The 18,166-nt window shown below is 41.6% G+C and overlaps 1 protein-coding gene across 2 annotated transcripts in view; it reads left to right on the top strand.

The window, feature by feature from the left end:
- CABLES1 (Cdk5 and Abl enzyme substrate 1) overlaps window positions 1–17,544 on the top strand; it is a 148,019-nt gene extending 130,475 nt beyond the window's left edge. For both annotated transcript variants that reach the window (XM_072604384.1, XM_072604383.1), the window contains 3 exons: window positions 8,390–8,496; window positions 11,140–11,347; window positions 15,963–17,544. In XM_072604384.1, the coding sequence (XP_072460485.1) occupies window positions 8,390–8,496; window positions 11,140–11,347; window positions 15,963–16,103 (456 nt within the window). In that variant the 3' untranslated portion in view covers window positions 16,104–17,544. The remainder of the gene's footprint in view (window positions 1–8,389; window positions 8,497–11,139; window positions 11,348–15,962) is intronic.
- The last annotated feature ends 622 nt before the right edge of the window (window positions 17,545–18,166 follow it).

Raw genomic sequence — 18,166 nt, forward strand, 5'->3', positions numbered from 1 at the left:
GTATTAAGCTTCTGTTGCTCACAAATGGAATACTAGTGCAGTCAAGAAAAAAATAGATGAGTCATCCTTTCACTTTGTCTAGTGATTTACCCAGCTCTCAGGGAAATTGATTAAATGCTTAGAACCACTGAACTATCCATCTGTTTACTGCTAACTAGATTTAGTAAAGGGTCACTGCTCTCCTTAATTATCCTCGCTAGCATGGAGCATCTGCTTTCTCAGCGCCTATGGGAGCCCGCCATTTAGATGGAAATCAGACAGTTGCAAGTAAAGCAAAGTGCTTTTAGCTACTCCCTGAATTTTAGAGATAGAAGAGACAACCCCCTCTTTTTATACATGAGGAAACCGAGGCTTCAACAATTTAAGTGATTTGCCCAGGATTGGGTGGCTGAGTGATGAATTGGGTAGAGCACTGGACCTGGAGTCAGGAAGACCTGAATTCAAATTTGACCTCAGATACTTGGTAGCTGTGTGACCCTGAGAAAGTCACTTAACCCTGTTTGCCTCAGTTTCCTCATCTGTAAAATTAGCAGGAGAAGGAAATAGCAGACCACTCCAGTATTTTTGCCAAGAAAACTCCAAATAGGGTCATGAAGAATCAGACATGACTGACAGCAACTGCACACATACACACAACTAGTGGCATGAGCTGAACCGTCACCCAAGGCTTCTGACTCCCGGTCCACAGTCTGTCAACACACATCCTTGGAATATCCATCAGGATAGGCTGGCCCTGATTATGAAGGGGATGATGTTTAATGATAATAACCAGGGGTATGCAAGTTAATGTTTAACAACCAGCTTTCAGGGGAATGGGGAGAATTACATACAACACACTTTTTAAAGTTTAATCTGTTACTGATGTTTTCTCCAAAACCCTCTTCATTCTGGACAATCAGCATACGAATAAGCCAGACCCTGATTTGTAGCATTTGCCAGTTGTGGGGGTGTAAATGCATACAGTCAGAATTTAACAATTGGGTCTCCTGACAGTTTTAACGATCTTGAGCACACCCCTAATAACGGCTCACATTCACATTGATTTTTGGCTATCCTGCCTTGGAACTCTATGCTGACCTTCGGTCATCCCCTGCTGCCTCTCCTCCCTGTTTGACTGATGAGAAGAACTAAAGCTTACAGAGTAAAAAGACTAACGATAACTCGTAAGGAGTAGTAATATCCCTCCGCTGAGACCTGCTGAATCCAGAGCTGGTGGCAAGAAAACCAAACATTTGTTATTGTTGAGTCATGTCTGACTCTTCATGACCCCATCTGAGATTTTCTTGGCAAAGATGCTAGAGTGGTTTGTCATTTCCTTCTACAGCTCATTTTATAGATGAGGAAACTGAGGCAAACTGGGTGAAGTGACAGGCCCAGGGTCACACAGCTAGTAAGTGTCTGAGGCTGGATTTGACTCAGGTCTTCCTGACTCCAGGCTTAGCATTCTATCCATTGCACCACTTAGCTGCCCCTAACTAAACAGCCTCAGCAATTCAGAGAGGATGATTTTTGAAGAGTACAGGGCGGGTAAATGAGAAGAGTCTTTTTACTGAAACACTTACTGGAGCAACCCTAAGGGTCTTCATTATTCTTCATGCCATTATTATGGTGTCAGAGCTGGAACTTGGGCCACCAACTGCTGGGATTTTCTGACTCACCAAATATTATGTTCGTAGCACCTACTAGTCATGGAAGAGGAGGTAACTCTTGGCAATCTTCTATCCTATTTCTATACCTCCTGTCCAGGGCTCAACTATGACTATATATACCACCCCCTAAACACACACACACACCCCATTACATCTCTTGGTATGAGTTATAATAGGTTTCTTGTCCTTATAGTCATAGTGTCATAGTAAAAGCTAGAAGAGGTTTCAGAGGTCATCAGTGGCATTGAAGGCACTGAGTCCAGTTGGTTAAGTATCTTGTCCAGCATCCCACAGCTGTTCAAATGCAAGATCTGAATGAGGGGCTTCCAGATTCTAAGTCCAGTCTACCCACCACGCTGCCTCTCAAGTTAAGGAGTGGGGCATGCCTTTGGGGTTTAGGAAGGAGGAAACAGTTTTGTAGAGCTGTGTTGAGCAGTATAACTTTAGTAGGGGATAGTTTCTTTGGATATGATGAAGACTTTTGTTTGGATTTTTTTTTAAATAAATCTTTGGTGCTTTAGTGTCTCATAATAGGTGTGGTATAATCTCCCAGTTAAATAAACAGGTTGTGGTAACAGAATCATATCTTTTATCCAAGAAGATTGATATACACACCAAATACACATACACACACACACACATACGCACACAGAGCACAAGAAAGTTCTCCTTTTTTAAATTGTGTATATCTACTCACTTTATGTTTTGGAAGGTCTCCTCCCAACTGACCTTCCTCCTCTTTCCCTTACCGCAGCTGTGTACACACAGCTTCCTTGCAGCCAGCCAGCTGCTGGAGAGTGCTTTTACATGACCTCTCACCCTTAAGAGCGGAATGCCATCTCTGCAGAAACGCAAGCTCGCCTTGGCCAGAACCAGCCCCATTCATCACACCGTCCAGCTGGCTGCTGCTGATGCAGGAAAAAGAGAGCTCTTTCTTCAGGGATTTCTATTCATTTTAAGGTCTGCCTGTCAGAAGGGCATTATATACAGCTGAAAACTGGTTATTCAGGAGGTCAAAAAGCAAACTTATTTAATTAACTATCTGACTTTGGGCAAAACCTGAGAGCTGTAAAAGTATGTAAACAGTAGGAGAAAACTGGTAAGATGAAATTGGCCTGATTCTTTCTTCCTCTTCAGACATGTAGCTCTCCCTTGGTTAATCCATCAATCAATAAACATTTATTAAGCACCTACTATGTTCCAGGCAAAAGACAGTCCCTGCCCTCAAGGAACTTTTAATCCAATGGAGGAGACAAAACAATATACAAAGGAGGAGACAAAAATATATACAAACCAAGCTAGATGTAGGATAAATGGGAAATAACAGGGGAGACACTAGAATTTAGAGGGATTGGAGCCAATTTCCAGTAAAACTGGAATTTTGGTTGGGAATTAAAGGAAGGTTAGACTTTTGGAGGCTAGTTTTAATCAGAGCTGCTGTGTGAACCAGTTTTGCCCTTTTAAATACCCTTCCTGATATCCTATTCCTGGTTTCTAAAAGAGGGTCAGTCGTCATGAGCTACAGTTTTCATCAGTTTCAGTAGATTTGGAAAACACTTTGTGTCTCACCTCTTTTTCTCTCTTGATTCTCACAACATTATGAGATAGTTGCTGTCATTTTCCCCATTTTACAGAAGAGGAAACTGAGACTGAGAGGTTAAGTTACTGGCCCACAGTCACACAACGAATAAGTCTTCTGAGATAGAACTTTACCAGATATGACTGCCTCTTCTGGGGATGCAGATCTAGGAGGGGCCCAGTCCATCCCCTCCTACTTTGGATCACTGTGTGCTGAGACCTGCTTTCTCCCTAAAACGCTGACTCTTGTTAAATAGGGAAGGGGTTTGCTCTCCCTTGCATCCACAGGAGACCAACAACAGCCAGACCTCAGCACTGGGGCAGGCTGCTAATGTTTGCCAACTTAAAACAAGTTAAAACGCAGTGCTTTCTGCTTAGGTAGGAGACTGGGATTTCTGGTGGAAATAAACTGCTGAGTCCTACCCTTGAGCCTCGAGAGCAAGCAGAGGCTGGAGGCTTACACAGAACTCAGTTGCACCGTACTCAAGAAATTAAGGATCCTACTATGGCAAAAAGAAATCAAGTTATGGGGGACACACATGGCATTTTTTAGACAATCCAGTGTCTGAAGGCTAATGCCACAGAGAGAAACAAATGGAAAAGCAAACTGGTACTAGTCTGACAACGGACTATTTGGGATCTTTGATGTATAGATCCCTATACATGGGGCTGAAGACAATTTAATTGTTCAATAAGCATTTATTAAGCATCTCTTATGTGCCAGACTCTGTGCTAGACACTGGGGAAACAGATGCCAAAAGAATCAGAAGATAGAGTCTGTGTAACTGGACATTTCAAGAGATGTAGGAATACTTTTAAGAGGAAAAAGACAGCTTTTTAAGTATTGACATTAATTTAAAATTGAATTAATATTTATTCAATGCATACTATGGGTGAGTATTGGGAAAGATACCTTCTGTGAAGGAGATAAGAGTTTGAGATAGGATTTTAAAACTGGATAGAATGTTAATAGGAAGAGATTTGGGAAACCTAGTATATGTTTTTCAAGTAGACTGTTATCCAGTTTGGTTGACAGTACAACACTTAAACTGGAGCGGTAAAGGAACATTACCTGTGACTAGCACTGTGGGCCAGGATTTTTTAAAAATAAGGACAGGTCAAATGCATTTTAAGGATCTCCAAGGGACCATCCATATTATTTTGTTGTGCCAAAATAGATCCAGAATTCCCAAGCTTATAATTTACATATCTGCTTATAATTTACATACCTGGGGGAAGGAGAGGGTCGAGCAATTGGATTTTTCAAATAGATACACAACCAAAACAAATCACATTTAATGTTTTTATTGGAAAGCAGCCTGAATTGGAGTCAGTTCTGCTCCATTGTTACCATATGACCTTAGGTAAGTCACCTTCTCCAGAACTCTGTGCCTCAGTTTCTTTACCTGTAAAACAAAGGTACTGAATTAAGTGATCTTTAAGATCCCAGTAGCTCTGAATCATCTAATCTTGTGACTTTTTATTTATTTCCTTTCTTCACTATGCCAGGTGATAAGGTCTGGAATATATAGTTGGGTTTTTGTCATCCCTGGGAATGACTGATTTTCACCAGTTTTGCAGTCAGAGAAATCAGAATGAGTGCCACGCCCACCTCAGAGCTAGAAGGAAGTCTGTAGTGTGATGCAGAGCCAGGGCTACCACCACCTGCCCTGCAGTGTATCTACAAGGTACACAACCAACACCTGGGCCCTTCCGTGCATTGCATCCTGAAAATCATGAGCTGGACTGCACCTCTAGCATTTTGCTGGATCCATCTCATTGCTGAGATTCATCTGTAAAATGATTTGCAGTAGCTCTGGAAATGGTCACTGGGCAGGGGTGTGACCTTGGGAGGGTTCTAAAATTGTGCCTAAACCCCAGACTCCCACAGGCAGTCCCCAGTAAATACTACTGGCCTGTGCTTGACCCAAGGACAAGTGGAAGCCCTTGTCTGTGATAGTGCTTTCCCAGGGGCCCTCAGAAACTGCTTAGGCTGCTATTTTAAATATGGTACCTCTTCTAGGACCCTTCTCCCAACCCCACAATTCATCATAAAAGAAAAGTATTAAGATGGCTTTTCTTTGCCAATTGCTGCCCTCAAAAATTAGGTCACTTAGGAGTGGGTAGTGGTTGGAAATAGGGGAGGCAGTTTTAGGGAGAATTGTTTTGTTAGCTAATAGGAGTTTCCCCAGGATCTTCTCTCATCATATCCCTGAATATTTCTGCTTTGGTAATCTTTTTCCGGGATGGGGGAGGGCACATAGTTACTGTTTGCTAACTGGTCTTGATCAAACGGGAGACAGGAGCTTGTCACCTTTGAGTTCTTCTTGATGGCCTTGGAATGTTTGATTAGAAAGTAGAGGGGCACTCCTTACCCTCTACCAACAGTCACCTTTGGGCTTTTATCACTAAATTTTATCTGCTTTCATTTAGCTGACGAACCCTTCTTACCTTTGATTTTCTAACTTCAGCTGCTTTCTCCAGGTCTAAATAATAATTATACTACCACAACTTCTGCTGCCCTTGATATCATTTAAGAAAGGCAGGCATAGGGTAGTGAATAGAACTGGCCTTGGAATCAGAAAGGCCTAGGTTCAATTGGGCAAGTCAATTATTATCCCTCAGTGCCCCTCAAGCACTTTCTAAGACTGGGAACTGATGGTAATCTCACGTCTTTGGAATTTCTTCACTGGGAGTTCCCTTTGCCAATGAAACCATTGGTGCAAACTGTCTGTCTATCTATCTGTCTATGTGTCTGTCTGTCTATCTATCTATCTTCCTATCTTCCTGTCCTGTCCTGCCTTATCTATTTATATTATCTATCTATCCTTTCTATATTTATCATCTATCTCTATCTCTAACATTTATCTTTTATCATCTGTCTATATCCATCATTCCATGTATGTATATATATACACTTATATACAATATAGTTACATATGTATGTGTGTATACATAAACATATATTAATATTAGGACAATAAAATGACTTACTAGATACAGCACGAGGGCCCGGAGTTAGGAAGACCTGAATTCAAATTCAACTCCACATACTTAGTGGAACACTGGACAAATCACTTAGCCCTATTTTCTCAGTTTCCTCATCTGTAAAATGAGCTGGAGAAGAAAATGGCAGACCACCACAGTATCTTTGCCAGGAAAAACCAAATGGGGTCATGACCAAAAAACAACTAAACAGCAAATATATACATTATACATACTTGGGTGGGTGGGTATGTGTGTGTGTGTGTGTGTGTGTGTGTGTGTGTGTGTGTGTAAATTCAGTGTGTTTAAATATTGGATTCTGATATGTGTATGGGACACATGGTATTATCTCCATTAGTTCATGACAAAACCAAGACTAGTACCCAAGTCTTTAGATTTAGAACTGAGAGAAATCTTAATGACCATCCAGTTCCATCCCCTCATTTTACTAGTGAGGAAACTGAGATCTAGAGAGGTTACTTCGATTTGCCAGGGATCACACAGCTCCTAAGGCAGGATTTGAATCCCAAGCAAACTGACTCCTTACCCACTGTTCATTGCCTGACACTGTATTACTTCCCCTTGTCCCCTCTTAATAGATAGATCAGCTAATTCTTAGCAGTCTAGACTTTTTTTTGTTCCTATAACAGCTAATGGCACAGTGAATAGGGCTCTGGGCATGGAATCAGGAAAACCTGAGTTTAAATCCAGCCCTTGACACTTCCTAGCTGTGTGACCTTGGGTTAATCACTTAACATAATTGCCTCAGTTGTGTCTGACTCTCCACGACCCCATTTTGGAGTTTTCTGGGCAAAGATACTAGAGAGGTTTGCCATTTCCTTCTCCAGTACATTTTACAGATTAAGAACTGAGACATCTCCCATGTCAGGTGTTCGTGTGGATGATTTATGCCCATCCTGTGGTAGAGCATTCCAAGCTCATATTGATCTGATCAGCCATAATAGGGACACACTGTACCTCCCTTCCAACATATTGATGTCATCTTGGTCCTGTTCAAGAACGAAGGACAACCAACCAACCATTTGCCTCAGTTTCCTCAACTCTAAAACAAAGAATAATAGCACCTACCTTGCAGGGTTGATGTGAGGATCAAATGAGGTCATATTTGTAAAAGCCCTTAGCACAATGCCTAGTACATACTAGGCACTATATAAATCCTTTTTTCCTTACCTTCCCCTCCCTAAAAGAATGCTCTGCTTATGTAACTGCCTATTTTTGTCCAATGCTAAAAAACAGAAGAGAAAAGAAAAGATGAACTTTGCTGGGAAGGACATTTGGAGCTAGCATGTATCCCCGACCTAGGAAATGGCATGTCATTATTTGCTTCTTGCCACAGGATTTTCAAACCTGACTTCTGGGCTGCAGGGTAAAAATGCCAGGGATGTTCCTGGCCCCCAAGAAAGGTACCCTGCATTCACTTCACTATTCACAGGAAGAGAATTCTTTAATTTAGGAAACAGAATACTTAGCTTCTCAGTGAATCAGTAGCAAGATGGCTTTGTGGCTTTCATCCAAGCTGAGCCATCACTACCAGGAACAACTTGTGGGTAGTCAGATTTGGGCCTTGTTTTACTGCCTGTTTCCTAAATGAAAATCTCATATCCTGTCTAATGCACAACCTATTTGTCAAGGATAAAATAAAGCACTTTTAGAAGGCAGAAGGAAAGAAACCACCCTGAGTATCCATTGCTTTCTGCCCAAAAGGGAAGTGCACACTTTTTAAGTACAGAATTTACCTAAGAATGACACAGATCTTATTTAGAAATCATTTTGCTTTTCTCTCCTAAGGGCAAAGATCTGTGCACCAGTAGTAGCCCATGTGGACATTGTTCTCCCTTGTCTCAGGCCCCTAGAGGGGCAGAGCTTTTGGTGTATTTCTTATCTGTCTTTTCTGCTGTTTACCAATTCAGGAAGTTTTAAAATTTGATTTTCATAATTGACTAATTTTAAACTAATTTCCCTCATTAACTAAGTTTTAAAATTTGGTTTTCCTAAGCTACATGTAAATTTGCATAATTGTTACGATATCTCCCATGGATGAAAAGTAAACCAGAGGTCAGGATTGCACACGGTAGGTGTTTAATGATTACGTATTGATTAAGTGATCACACAAATGGCTGCATTTTGAGTGACCCTTGTTCTCTGCTCTGTTACAGACCACAGTCATTGACTATGTAAAGCCTTCAGATCTTAAGAAAGACATGAATGAGACTTTCAAGGAGAAGTTTCCTCATATCAAATTGACTCTGAGCAAAATCCGCAGGTATCGTGCACGCTGACCTCCATACGGCATTTCTGGGACAAAGCCCCAACATAGCACTACAATCAAATCTTGGGTGGGCTGCTGACTTTCCCTAGTGCACAGGTGGGGTTGTAGGAAAATGTCATTTAAGTGAATGAGTGGTTCTGTGATAGCTCTGATCTCAGAGGCATTATGCAAATTAATTTCCAGCAAAGAAAAAAATGAGGTGTTTTGCTTTCATCAGTACAACCTGAGCAGTCTCGACACAACCAAATGGAGTTGGCATGTAAAGGACTGGCAGTAATCGTTGCCATTTAGAAAATTGTTGACAGTTCAAGAAAGGATGGGCAAAAAGACTTACGATGTCCTTGATAATTCTGGTCCACACTTAGAGTCTTAAGCAGGTGCCCAAAAACACAAAGAATAAAATAATCTGCCCAGGGGTATATGGCCAGTATGTATCAAGTAGGATAGTCCAGAAGTGAAACCAAATAGGTAAAAAATGGAAGCATGCTGCCACCAAGTCAGCCATCATTTGGTCATTTCTTATATTTGGCCGTGCTTTAGAGCCTAATTTTCATGAGATCATTTGGGTCCATAGGGGTAGTCATCAAAATCAGCTGAAATACCTAGGCCCAAATCTTAGCAGCACCAATATTTTAATTAATTTTGTTTGATTTGGTTTTGGTTTTACAATTTACGGAGTTGCTTGTTCACACGCACACACACACACACACACACACACACACACACACACACACAAACACATTCCTATGATGTGTATACTCATCCGGATTTCTGATGGATCCATATTTTGCTAGAAAGTTCCCCTGCGTTATGCTGAAGTCATGTACTCTCTGTGTTCTTCTCTGAGAATTAGTCCAGCACAGGTGTGACTCTGGCATATTTACCCAAACCACAGAGCTAAGCCAAAACAAACATTCATACCTTCTACCTTGGGCCACAATACAAAAGGTTCATTTTTAGAATAATAACTTAGCTCCAGCTAATAACCCAGATAGCCATTGGGTGAAACTTCCACTTAGTACTAAGGTTTATTTTCTGGCTTGGTTTAGTTGCAATGTTTCTGGTTTCTCTAATGTTTTCTTGTCCTCATTCACTTTGATCTCGTTCATCCTTTGTTTACAAAATGTCTTGTTAGGTTAGATTTGAGTTGTTAGGTTAGAATTAATTACCTCAGAAGTTTACTCACTATCTGGCTCAGTGTCTCTGTCCTGCCTCCTGCCCCAGTCTGTTTTCATCTTCATAGATGAAGCTACGATGGCATTGGGCTGTTGTGTCTAGGAAAAGTTTCAAAGTCACATTATCTCTCATTTCTGTATTTTAAGTATAAGGAGGAGACATGTCTCTTTTCACCCTTTCTCTGTAGTATTTCCTCCTTTGGTGCTTCACACATTACATAGAGATGACTGGAGGTGTCTGAAGCCTGTGCCCATTGAGTCTAAGCCCTGCCGCCTTGGAAGGAAGCCTCACTGAGTTCAGAGAAGCTTCTCATGAGGCTGGCCACAGAGAATATGTTTTTTTGGTCATGGAAACTCTCAGGCTACCTAGGGTATCATACTGCATAACAACCATACATGGCAGCTCGATGGTACAGTGGATAGAGCACTGGAGCTAGGAAGACTCACCTTCCTGAGTTCACATCTGGTCTTAGACACGTACTGGCTGTGTGACCCTGGGCAAGTCACTTAACCCTGTTAGCCTCAGTTTCCTCATCTGGAAAATGAGCAGGAGAAGGAAATGGCAGACCACTCCAGGATCTTCGCCCAGAAAACCCCCAGTGGGGTCACAATGACTGAACAAAAATTGTTCTGCTAAAGGAAGTATTCATGCCTAGGAAATCTTCAGTTCTGGAAGTATCAAAGTAGTAAGTACCGTCTGTAATATTCAAAGGAAACTTCCTGTACCTCGATAGCTAACAGCTACATTGGACCTAATGTCTAAGTGTTAGAGAGTGGCCTGAGGTTGAGTGACTTACTCAGAATTATGTAACCAGTAAACATCAGAGGTAGAATTCCAGTCCATTCTTTTTAGGAAAGAACTCAATCCTCTGTTACTGTATTAAACTACCTCTCTTAATGTCAGTGATAGGAAAAAAGTGCATTAATATCGGCCCCATAAATCACACTGCTAACAGTAATCACACTAATGCTACCGTAATAAAGTAGTCATCATAACAGAAATAAATACTACTGACAATAGCTGGTGGTGATCCAGTGCTTTGAGGTGAGTAGAGCAGCTTAGGTAGTGGGGAGGAGCCCCAGCTTTGGAATCAGTGGGCCTGGCTTCCAGCCCCACCTCTAGCAGCCACCACTACTTATGTGACTTCCTGATAACCTCCAGGGTCTTAATTTTCTCCCATGTAAAAAAAAAAAAAAAAGGTCCCCTGAAGTCCCTTCCAGCTTTAGACCAGTGATGCTCATGATACCCCTTAAGGGGTCTGGTACAAGAATGGTTATATCCATTTCATGAATGCATTCTTCACTTACCAGGGCAAAGAATTCCCAAAGATATCTTCCATTGCAATATCTTTGGAGGGCAGCCATGAAGAGCTTTCAGAAATCAAGACTCTTTCCTCTTCACCAAATGCTTGGGTTCCAGGCTGCTGACAAGTCATGTTCCCTATTTCCTTTCTTTGTCCAGTCTGAAGCGAGAGATGAGGAAACTTGCGCTGGAGGAGTGTGGCTTCGAGGAGCCAACCGTGGCCATGGCCTTTGTCTACTTTGAGAAGCTGGCCCTCAAGGGGAAGCTAAACAAACAGAACCGGAAACTTTGTGCCGGGGCCTGTGTGCTGCTAGCCGCCAAAATTGGAAGCGACCTCAAAAAACACGAAGTCAAGCACTTAATTGATGTAAGTGGCCTTGGGACCTAGTAGCAAGTGTAGGGCCTATTTGTAGTTTGGTGAGCATCCACCTCAAGGATTCTTTAGGTATTCTGTTAGCTATGTGTAGAAGTCAGGTGGGTTGCCTCACCTATGAATTAATAAATATGGGCTAGGAACCTTTTTTTCCCTCTCAGTCATGACAAGCATTTATTAAGCACCTACTGTGTTTCCAGGTAAATGAGAACAGTCTCTGCTCTTAAGGAGTTTCTAACTCTGTCATATAGAAATGAGGAAGAACAATTGCGGGGGAAAGGGGTAGGCAGAATTTACTTTGGCAGTAGTAAAGGAAGAAGCCCAGCTTTTATTTTTGCCATAAACCCCCCCCAGAACAGGGAACCTGGCAGCCTCACAGGGGTCTACAAGGTCAGAATGTGATCCAAATAAGTGGTTGACAGAACTATCACTGGGGAAGGATTTAGGGTTCAGGGCTATGGCCGCCCTCATAAAGGAAAAGAATCATTAGAAGTAAAAGAAATAGAGAGTTTTTCTAGGCCTGCTTGGGTGGTTACCATCTGTACTCCTGTTCAGGGGCAGTGTGATACAGTGCAAATTGGGAAATAGAGGACCTCTGTTCCTTGCTGTATGCCCTTGAGCAAGTTGGGATTGGACCAAATGATCACTGATAGCTTTCAATTTATGATCCTCTCCTGATGAAATGTAAATAGTATGGTTGAAATGATTAAAGTATTATTTCTAATATACCTCTGTCTTATCCATCATGTGGAAAGATTCTGAGAGGGTCACCTGCTCCCACGCAACTGCAAGTACTCCAGGGTCACAAGATGATGCTTATATACATGTAGTGAACTTATCACTAAGAGACTTCCATAGATCTTCCTTGAATACTACTGTGTGAGAAGGAATAAAGATTGAAAAATGCAAAGTGGCAATAGACATGCTTAGAAATAACATGATAATATACCACCCAGCATAAAGCTAATGTAATCAGTGTAAAAGTGGCTTGCTTCAGCAATTTGCCTAAGGAATTCCAATCCAGTAATAAACTGACTCAGGCAGCCAACCTCTCTGAGGACTAAGCTTTCTTACACAAAATATGCCAAAACAGAGTGCAGCCTCATCAGAATTTTTAAATATCTTTGCCAAAAAATCCAGGGATGTGCTGGTAAATGTTTAACAATCAACTCTCCAAAAAGCAAGACACTGTTTAAAAATCTTAATCTGCATTATTTTTTTTTTACATTTTCTCATCCCTTTAAGTCTAGACAATCAACAAAACAGTAAATGAAGCCCTGTTTTTGGTTGCATTGGCCAGTTTCCAAGGTATAAAGGCTCACATTGAAAGTTTAACAACCTGCTTTATAAAGATGTAACAGTAAGCACCCCAGCATATACAGAAGGGCCTGCTAACACAGGTTCTTTGATCTGCTTTTCTGAAAGGAAAGGCAGCTTTTGAGGGGTCAATAATCACTTTAATCCAGCACATGTATCATTCCCTTAGTTCAGAGGAAAAAGTCAACACCTTGAACTTCAGAGAAAATACAGAGAAATAAATACCAGCAGACAGGGCTTCCAAATGTCTGATCATAAGCAATACATACATCACAGATCAACAGACAGATGCAACTGCCTGACCGTACATATATAGTTACCAGAGAGGGAAGCACCAACATCTGGGTGTTCAAAGCCAGGGGGCTCCTTAGAGGCTTCACAGAGTCTCATCTGGCACACAAAGCTTCTTCCAAAAGCTAAGCCCCAAAGTAAAACCTCACCCTCAGAGTATTTATACATTTTTTAGAGCCAGAGGGCATCCCAACCCTTGAGAACCAGTGCCTCATTAACAAAAGGTATGAGCCTTCCTATACAGGCCCATTAATAGGTGGGAAGATATTCTTTCATCACATTATTCAATCAGAGGCACTTGATTATACTAAAACAAAAACAGCCAAAGATCCTACTTTGTTTTACCATCGTAGAAGCCTGAAGCAGCACATCCTTGAAACAGTCTTTCATTGCTTTCCCCCATTGTAGACTATTACACTCTATACCACAAAACTCATAGAACCTCAACATTGGAGCAGACCTCAGTGACTATTCAGTTCCACCTATACTTAAACAAGAATCCACACTACAACCTACTTGATCAGTGGTCATCCAGCCTTGGCTTGAAGACCTCCTGAGAGAAAGAACCCACCCCTTCATGAGGCAGCCCACTGCTTTTGGTTTTTATGAAATCTGTGCTCAGTTCCAGTTTGTTTTCCTTACAACTTCCACCTGTTTGTTTCTAGGACTACTCTCTGGGCCAGATATAACAAATCTAATCCATCCTCTGAGAACTGATATCCTGTCCCCATCCCCTCCCCTTCAGATCTAAACATTTGGAGAAGGGGGAACCATATTCCCAGCTTCACCAGCATAGGAAGGAAATCTTTTCTGATAACCCATGTTAGCTGCTCTGCCTCTTATCCTAATTGCCTGGAAAATTAAGTGATATGCACCACATCGGCCAGAATGGTCAAAGACACAATTTGAATTTGAGCTGACATTGAAGTCTCCTCTAAGTCAGGTGTTACTAACCTCTGTCTGCCACTGATCCTTTTGGCAGTCTAATGACCCTTTCTTGGAATAATGTTTTTAAATGCATAAAATAAAATACGTAGGATTATGAGAGACATCCATTATGTTGAATTACAGTTCAGACAACTAGACAGTACAGTGGATAGTCAGGAAAAGCTGAGTTCAGATTGGTCCTCAGATACTTACTGTTTATGTGAGCCTGGATAAGTCACTGGACTTCTTCCTGTCTCAGTTTTCCTCATCTATAAAATGGGGATAATAACCACACCTACCCTCCCAAGAGTGGTTGTGAGGATAAAATGAAATAATACTTATAAAACATAGTGAAAACATTAAAGTGCTAGGTATATTATACAGTTATTAAAATATTTTTTCCAAATGTATTTATTTGTTTTTAACATTCACTTTCATAAGTTCTAAATTTTTTCCTCTTCCCTCACTCCTACTCCCTAAGACGGCATGCAATCTTATATGGGCTCTATATATACATTCCCATTAAACACATTTTCACATTAGTCATATTGCATAAAAGAGTTATAGCAAATGGGAGAAACCATGAGAAAAACAAAACATAACAAAAGCGACAATATTCTGCTTCATTCTGCATTCCAACTCCATAGATCTTTCTCTGGACGTGGATGTCATTTTGCATCATGAGTCCTTTGGAAATGTTTTAGGTCCTTGCATTGCTGAGAAGGGCTAAGTCTATCAAAATCAGTCCTCGCACATGGTAGCTGTCACTGGGTACAACGTAGTTCTCCTGGTTCTGTTTGCTTCACTCAGCATTTATTAAAACATTTTTAAAACAAGTTTACAGACACCTTGAAATCTATCCATCGACCCCAGTTTAAAAGTCTCTCTTCCTTAAATTTTAAGCTCAGAGTTTTAAAAACAAATGTTTAAAAATGTTTTTATGTGTAACTTGGGAAAAATAAAAATAAAATATTTTTTAAAAGAGAGTCTCTACTCTAGAAACTTTCCCGCAGATTAAATGCCCTTCCTAAAGCAGAAGCCCAGGATTGAACCCAGATTTCCTAGTGTGGTTTAACCAGGCAGAGGACAAAGGGACCATCACCTCCACAGGTCTAAGCATGCCTCTCATCAGGCAACCAAAGATCTCAGGTCTCCTGGTCTGCTGACTCATCCAGAGCTTGATCTGAATGTGTCCAGAATTCCATCATATCCCATTACGCATGCTTTGTTACTGTCCTTTTGCCTCTTTCTGCATACCCAGCATTTAGCATAGTTATTATTTAGTCACTTTTCAGTTGTATCCAATTCCTCGTGACCCCATCAGAGGTTTTCCTGACAAAGACACTACAGGAGTTTGCCATTTCCTTCTCCAGCTCATTTTACAGATAAGGAAACTGAGGCAAACAGAGTTGGTTAAGTAACTTGCCCTGGGTCACACAGCTAGTAAATATCTGAGGCCAGATTTGAACCCAGGAAAATGAGTCTTCCTGACTTCAGATCCTGCATTCTATTCATTACACCACCTAGCACAGAGCCTGGCACATAATAGGCATTTAATAAATGTTTATTTATTGATTACTGATTGATTGTGTCTTATGTTAGCCTCAGCTTTCCTCCTGAATTGTAAGCTCCCTAAAGCCAGGAACAGCACCCTAAACTCCCATCATATCCCTTCTTTGACCAACACAGTGCCTTGCACAAAGATGATGCTCAGTACATACTCCCTGAGTGATTTAAATGTTATATGTAGCAAAACCTGGGCAGCTGAGTGGGGCAGTGGATAGAGTACCGGACCTAGAGTCAGGAAGACCCATCTTCCTGAGTTCAAATCTGGCTTCAGACTCTGGCTGTGTGACCGTCGGTAAGTCACTGAATCCTGTTTGCCTCAGTTTCCTCATCTAGAAAATGAGCTAGAGAAGGAAATGTCAAACTGCTCCAGGATTTCTGCCAAGAAAACCCCAAATTGGGTCACAGAGAGTCAGACACAACTAAAACGACTGAACAGCAACGGAGAAATCTAGGATATTAATAACCGTGGCTTAGATGCTTATTATTTTCTTTCCTCCTGTTTCAGAAACTGGAAGAGAAGTTCCGGCTGAACCGACGAGAGCTGATTGCCTTTGAATTCCCAGTCTTAGTGGCCTTGGAATTTGCTCTCCATCTGCCTGAGCATGAAGTCATGCCCCACTACAGACGACTGATCCAAAATTCCTAGCACAGGCCACCCTCCTGGGACAGGGGGAACAACCGCTTCCTTTGAGGTCTGTGGAGCAGCAGTTACGACTGGAAACGCAAAGACAGAACTCAGAATATACCGACATTTTCTTTTCATTCAGCATCATTTTCTTCTGTAGTAGAGGCTGTACTAGAAACATTTCAGGGACTCTTTGGTCTTGTTCAGCCTAGATAGACTCATGGGAGTTCTTATCTACCCAGAGCAAAGGGAGGTGGAGGAAAGCAACAGAGACCATGGAGGCCCAGCACCGCCCCTGAAGGAATGGGCTTTGGGGGACCAAGTGAGGGATATTCTGTTGCCCATCTCAGTTTATTGAAATACAAGAGTCTTTCACAGTCTCCATTCCAGTCTTTCTTCTGGTCATCTGTCCACTTTGCCAACCTAGGCCAGGACCTTCTCTCCTTTACTGTTTCTCTATTGGCCTGTTCCAACCTGGGGTAGGGGCAGTTGAAGGGAAAGGGGGAGAGGACTTTGAGAAGTGGGGGAAAGCTTTTAAAAGATACCTTCACTGTGTCAAAAAAAAAGAGTGTGCCAATCTATTTTTGTATTTGATATTGGAAGTGCACTTTTCCTGGGATAGGGGAGGGGGGAGGTAGTGAATGTGTATGTCTGTGTGGATGTTGATATGCACATGTATGTTTGTATGTATGGGACACTACATTCCTAGTCTCCAAACAGTGTAATAGTTTCCTTGAAAATGTAACTTTTGGGAAAAGTAAGCAGTGAGATCATCCTTAATGTTTCAGTTTCCAGCCCTGGATCATTTATCCTTTTTTATGCCTTTTTCAAGATGGCAGTTTTACCTGCTTCAACCGAGAGAGACAAGTCAGCAGCAGAACACCCACTTCAGTATTGTATTGTGGTTGTTTGGTCATTTTTCAGTCATATCTGACTCTTTATAACCCCATTTGGGGTTTTCTTGGCAAAGGTACTGGAGTGGTTTGCCATTTCCTTCTCTAGCTCATTTTCCAGATGAAGAAACTGAGGTAAACAGGGTTAGATGACTTGTCACGTAGCTAGTGAGTGTCTAAGGTCAGATTTGAACTCAGGAAGATGAGTCTTCCTGCCTCCAGGCCTGACGTGCTATCCACTGCACCACCTAGCCGCCCTCAGTATTGCTTGCATTAAAGCTAAAATGACTGGCCATTGGGGAATTCCTATTCTCTTTCTAAAGTCCTTTGCTGCCCCCACCTATGCCTATGCGTATTCCATCCTGCACTTTCCCACCTGGGAGATGGTCACAATTGCACTCTGTCGCGTTGTATTTCTGTACTCTATGTTAGAGTATTCCTGAGCACACTGGTTGTGCTACCTGTGAAACTGTTTTACACAGATTCAGAGAGCGGACGAGTAAGGTTGTAGAACTGGTGACTTGGAGTTTTGAAAACTGAGACAGATAATATAGTAAGCTTAAAATTGAGTTGGTGGAAGTAGGCATTTGCCTTTTTTTAAAATTTATTACCATGTAATCCAGGAGCCAGTTTCAGGCTGAATTTTCACAGTTCAATTCCAGCCACTTAAGCAACTTTTACTGAAGAGCTTGGGGCAATGAACCAGAAGCCCAAGGCTACTCCATCCTGTGTCACACAAAGACAATGTGTCAGCCCATGGATGCCAGAGGATTGAAGGACCCTTTCTGTGATCATGTAAAGAAAGGATTTAAAAATATTTATTATGTATAAAATATATATGTGTGTGTGTATGTGTGTATATGTATGTATACATATATATATACACGCACATATGTCTAACCAACATCCGTTCCTAGTGCATTGCAAATTCATCTGTCATTTCGACCCAAGACCTGTAGAACTTGAATTCCAGTTAATAAAGAGAGACTCCAAACTTCCCATCAGCCTGGGATGAGGGTGAGGAATATGAGGAGAAATATGATCAACAAGCTTTGACCCCCTGAGAGACTGCAGTCATTGAGTCAAAGGGACCTGAAAACCACAGCAGATGTGGGGAGGAGGCATCTTCTTGGGACTTGGAGGCCTACCTACAGTTGTTTATTGGGAAGCAGGGTGGACTGGCTTTGGACT

Source organism: Notamacropus eugenii, chromosome 4, assembly GCF_028372415.1.
Source record: "Notamacropus eugenii isolate mMacEug1 chromosome 4, mMacEug1.pri_v2, whole genome shotgun sequence".
Classification (NCBI taxonomy): domain Eukaryota; kingdom Metazoa; phylum Chordata; class Mammalia; order Diprotodontia; family Macropodidae; genus Notamacropus; species Notamacropus eugenii.